This window comes from Myotis davidii, unplaced genomic scaffold (assembly GCF_000327345.1).
Source record: "Myotis davidii unplaced genomic scaffold, ASM32734v1 scaffold89, whole genome shotgun sequence".
Classification (NCBI taxonomy): Eukaryota; Metazoa; Chordata; class Mammalia; order Chiroptera; family Vespertilionidae; genus Myotis; species Myotis davidii.
In genome coordinates this window covers 5,138,657-5,144,157 of record NW_006300372.1, presented here as the reverse complement: position 1 = coordinate 5,144,157, position 5,501 = coordinate 5,138,657, and the positions used below count along the sequence as shown (strand labels likewise).

General features: G+C 42.3%; 1 protein-coding gene across 1 annotated transcript in view; it reads left to right on the top strand.

Annotated features, from left to right (window-relative positions):
• Window positions 1-5,501, top strand: part of JAKMIP2 (janus kinase and microtubule interacting protein 2) — a 129,700-nt gene that overhangs the window by 76,554 nt on the left and 47,645 nt on the right. Inside the window, exon 3 of the mRNA XM_015572604.1 lies at window positions 3,354-3,851. Coding sequence (XP_015428090.1) covers window positions 3,354-3,851 — 498 coding nt within the window. The remainder of the gene's footprint in view (window positions 1-3,353; window positions 3,852-5,501) is intronic.

The window sequence follows — 5,501 nt, the reverse complement described above, 5'->3', positions numbered from 1 at the left end:
TGCACCGGGCTTCTAGTATATGAATAATTATTCATCTCCCATGTGGGCCAGCCTTTCCAAAGTATGTTGATACCTTATCTAAAGCATTCCTCGGAACTATATGAGAATGATAACACCAGTCCTGGTTTACAAACAAGAACACTGCTGCTGAGTGGTGAGGCGGCTTGTCCAAAGTTTCAGAGCAAACCGGGGATCTGGTCTCTGACCCAGACCTGACCCCTGACCCACACTGGGCTCTAATCAACCCTCTTTACATGCACTTACGTGGATGGAGACTGTTTCTCACTTTTTTCACCTGAAATTCACATGAAACAGACACTACCTACATCACAGAGCTGCCCAGGAGGTTAAATGTACTGAAATGGGTAAAGCCTTTTCAAAGGTGCCTGACTTAATGCTCTTATGTAATCCAGCTGAAATTTTTCTCCATAAAACATTCCCACTAATTAAAAGTGATTCTTTTTCCACTAACTAATTTTTTTTCCATTTCAAAGCATTATCAGCTTATACTTTTTCATTGTTACATAGGAAAAATTCTTGATCTTTTTGTATACTCATTCTTACAACATACATCAAGATATTAACATCTACGTCCACCTCTGAACTAGGAGGTCACGGTTCAATTCCAGGGCAGGCTACACGCCTGGGTTGCAGACTCGATCCCCAATAGGGGGTGTGCAGGAGGCAGCTGATTGACGTTTCTCTCTCATCATTGATGTTTCTATCTCTTGCTCCCTCTCTCTTCCTCTCTAAAATCAATAAAAATATGTTTTTAAAAAAGATATTAACATCTATTTCCTTAGTGGTGCAATATGGGCTGCAAAATTTTTTAGAAAATGATGTGTTTGTTTTTGTTTTGTTTTGTGATTTCAGAGAGGAAGGGAGAGGGGGAGAGAGAGAGAGAAATATCAATGATGAGAGAGAATCATTGATCGGCTGCCTCCAGCACACCTCCTGCTGGTGATAGAGTCTGCAACCCAGGCGTGTGCCCTTGACCAGAATCAGAACCTGACCCTTCAGTCCGAAGGCTCTATCCACTGAGCCAAACCAATTAGGGCTCAGAAAATGATTTTACTACAAAATTTTTATTAGCTCTTTTTATCTAAATGTCAGTCACATCCTTTGTATTTCCTTCATAGTGAAACACTTCTCTCAAGCTTTAAAAAAGTCATACCTAGAAAGCCTACAAAAAACTCCAGTTTCCATGACAACCAAAAGAAGTTAACATAAAAATACCAAATATAATTCAGTGCCTTTGAATTTTGTTTGGATTCTGTAAATTCATTTAAGTGACCAATACGAAGGCCTACCTAGTTTGGCTCAGCAGATAGAGCGTCATCCTGTGGACCAAGTGTCCCAGGTTCGATTCCTCTGGTCAAGGGCACGTACCTAGGTTGCAAGCTGAGAGAAATATAACGCAAGCCACAATGCCAGCCATATATGTGATTTTAAAATTTCTTGTAACCAAAATTTCAAAAGTAAAAAGAATTCGTTTTAATAATAGACTTAATGTAACCTATTTTGCCCCAAATATTAAATTTTGATATATAATCAATATAAACATTGTTCATGAAATATTTTACCCTACACTAAGTTTTCAAAACCCAGTGTGTATTTTGCACTTAGACCAAGTCTTACTGCAGGCTTGCGATGTTCCAAGTGCTCAGGGTGGCTAGTGGCCACCACACTGGACTCCTGCTCTAGAGCATCTGAGATAAGAGGCATCCGGGAAGGGACCCTGGTCTAAGCTGGAGGTGAGATCGAAGGACAGTCGTTTGAGGATGCCTGGCTGCTAATTTCTCCGAGTCTCCATGTGCCCTGAGTTCTTTTAGAATAACCAACATGGGAATAATTTCTTTGCCTTTAAAATATAATGTTCATATAACCCGTGGACACAGACAATGGGGCGGTGAGGGCCTGAGGAGAGAGGACGGGAGCAGGCTGGAAGAACATAGATATAATGTTCACAAAATGTCATGTGGACTTAGAAAATTCTGCTCTAGTTAAAGGTAGGTAAACTGTGAAGGTAAGTAATCTTAGGCTCCTTACTGAATGATTTCCATTATCATTCAGTAAGGAGTTTGAATCTTAACATTTTCCAGCTGAAAAGCCTCTTAACAATTATTTTATGACACCTTCCAATACTACAAATGGCAGAGACTCACTATCACTCAACTAGATATTACTCCTGAGGCTGCCTGATTCTCCCCCTTTTCCAGGTTACGGTGTGTGTGTGTGTGTGTGTGTGTGTGTGCATGCGTGTGTGCCCATGCACATGACAGAGACAAAAAGGAACAAAGACAGGCAGCAGAGCTGAGGTGGGGGGAAAGGATGGTGGAACAGGAGCCACGAGGCTTTTCCAAGCTGCAAATGCCATTGCTCCACTCTGATCCACTGAATCAGAGCCGGATTCACAGCTGGATGAAGGCTGTGCCATTGCTAATCTATGAGGAGACCTCTATTATTTATTATCATTGGAAATTTAACAAAACACAGATTTCTAAAAACCAGAATACCTGAAAGGTGAAAAGATGAAAAGAAATACTTTATTAAACTACTTGGAGAGTTGGCTTGCGAGGGAGGAAGAGAGGGAAGTAACGGGATTGAGAAGGGTGCAGAGAGACATCTATGGAGTTTTTTGTCTGGTGTGTGCATATGAAGTTTGGGATGGAACCAAGTAGCTAAATAAGGGGAGGTGGAGGTTATATCACTTGTCTTCATTGGTTTCTTTCCCCTTAGTAGCAGCATCTTCTCTTCCAAAGAATAAAGAAACATGGAAAATATGTCATTATTACTTTAGGCACCATTTATTAGTCTGATCATAATGAGCTATGAACTATCTTGAGTCACCGACACTGATCAGTTGCACCTACCCAGGGATGCGTAGTCTATAAAGCTCTCTGTGTTCCGTTTTGAACTCCTTTCTGTGGAGGTGAAACCATTGTAGCACCGCTTCCTGATTTCCCTGTGCAGGCCCCTCGCCTGGGGATTTGTTCCAATGCACGTTCCAATGTGTAGATCTGGGATGGAGCCCCAGGTTCAGCGTTTCTGACAGGCTTCTGGGTGATGCCCGTGCTACTTGCCTGCAGACCACACATCAAATATATAGAAAGGCCCCCCGCACATCAGATATTTGTCTGAACAAAGTAACAAAAGCATCCTTGGGTATTTGCTCCTTTTACACACTGTATCCCCAGCTTTAAAGCTTGTGGTCCCCTTCCCTCGCCGCTCACCGTGGCCTGGAATTTGCAAAGAGCTAAGAGATCACAGGGCCCTCATCTGCAAATCCTGCCTCGGAGCACACCTTTCCTGTGAGGCGCAGCTCTTTTATCCTTTCGCCTTTCCGCCTTTAGGTATCGAAGCTGGAAAGAGAGAAGACTCAAGAAGTCAAGAGGATCCGGGAGCTGGAGCAGCGCAAGCACACCGTCCTGGTGACCGAGCTCAAAGCCAAGCTCCACGAGGAGAAGATGAAGGAGCTGCAGGCCGTGCGGGAGAGCCTCATCAAGCAGCACGAGCAGGAGATGGCGAGGACAGTGAAGGTGCGGGACGGGGAGATCCAGAGGCTCAAGTCGGCGCTGTGTGCCCTCCGGGACGGCAGCAGCGACAAAGTAAGGACAGCACTCACCATGGAGGCCCGGGAGGAGGCCCGGAAACTGTTCGATGCGGAGCGCATTAAGCTCCTCCAGGAAATTGCGGACCTGAAAACGGCCAAGAAGCAGGTGGACGAGGCCCTCAGCAACATGATCCAAGCGGATAAAATCAAGGCCGGGGACCTGAGGAGTGAGCATCAGTCCCACCAGGAAGCCATCTCGAAGATCAAGTGGGAGTCGGAGCGGGATATCCGGAGGCTGGTTAGTAGCTCAGCGCAGAGCCGTTCTCTTTCCGGGGGGTAGGGGTGGGGGTGGGGGGCAGGAAGCCAGGGGTTTGCTTTATCGGGTGTTTCTTATGAGTGGATTGTAAACAGTGCCCACCTGTTGTCCCGTGTTCTCTCCAAAATACAGGATAGGTCGATAAGCAGGTAGGTAAGTAGACAGACAGACACAGTCAAAAGTGTAAAAGATTTTGGGTCACCTTTCTCATAAAAACTGGATTCTTCCAGCCCAGTACACATGGAAAATATCTATTCAATGACTCATGTTTTCTTGGATGTCTGTGAAAATATTCTAAATTATGAACGCTTCCAAAATCAGCCTGCTGTCGTGTGCTTCCCATTTGTGAAAATGTTCTCAGGGTGAGGAGAGTTCCTATGGCTCTCAAGACGTCTCAAACAAGGCAGCCGCTGGGGACATCCCGAGTGATTCACCAGTCTTCTCTCTAGGAAGTATGCCTGAAAGGAGTAGGTAGAGCTATAAAATCCCCAGTCCTGTTTAAAATCGATTTCCCCCCAAATGAGCAGGGGTCACTATAATTTTTAAATTGGATGTCATTCCTAAGTAGCTTATTCCTAAGCTTGCTATAACCAAGTTCAAAGACCTACTTCAACCCTTGTAGAGTTTGGTCTTTCTTTTTAATATGTATAACCAAAGCCACTGGTCTCTCACTATGTCAAAAAAATAAAACAAATGTCATTATTGTGTGAAAGCTATACTATCCTAGGATGACTTTGTCTAATATTTTAGAAGATGTATTCAACATGCATATACTTGGAATGTTTAGCATTAGTTATATCTTATCAAATTAAACATTACCTGTTAGAATGTACTTTATATTTCTCTCAGAACAATGCTTTCTTGGGAAAAATTATACTTTCCCTCTTGTGTCTCCCAATTCTAAGCAATTCTTTCCTAAGAATTCTAATTATGTTCCTTGGATGGTATCTTGAGGATTTCAATTTGAAGTAAAATGTGGTTACCATAGAACATTTGAAAAAAAACTAAACATGTAATTTTCTTTGTACTGCAATACATTGTGACTGTAAAATGTTGCCTTTGCTACACTTTTTGAATGCTTGACCTGCAATTCATTCTATTGCACTGGTTGACAAAGGAAACCAAACACAGTGTAGAAATACTGGTCTCTGCCCTGCCTTTGATTTTTGAAACAACAGCGGCTGATGATAAAGAATCAGACCCGTGAACTCTGGAGTCAGCAGGTAGGTAAATGGGAAGGAAGCTTTACACGAAATATTTTTTTTGATGGTTTTCAGTGTAAAATCTACAAGTACATGTTGATGTGTTGTTTTATCTATGCTGTTTCTTTCACCAGCACCCTGATGATGTGAATCCCTCTTAATAACTGTAAAATCTAAGCTACCTGAAGAGCCATTCAAAAATGGGGTATAAACCGAATAACATGGTGAACTTTTTCAATCATACAGATGCACTTTTCATTTTTATCTTCTTCTTATCCCATTCCTGTCCTCACCCCCAGCTCCATTTTTGGAACTGGAAGGGAGAGAAATGGGAGTAATTCTATATATATATATATATATGAATTATATTATATATATACTATTATATAGTATATATATAATCCCATATTATATATTCTATTTCATATAT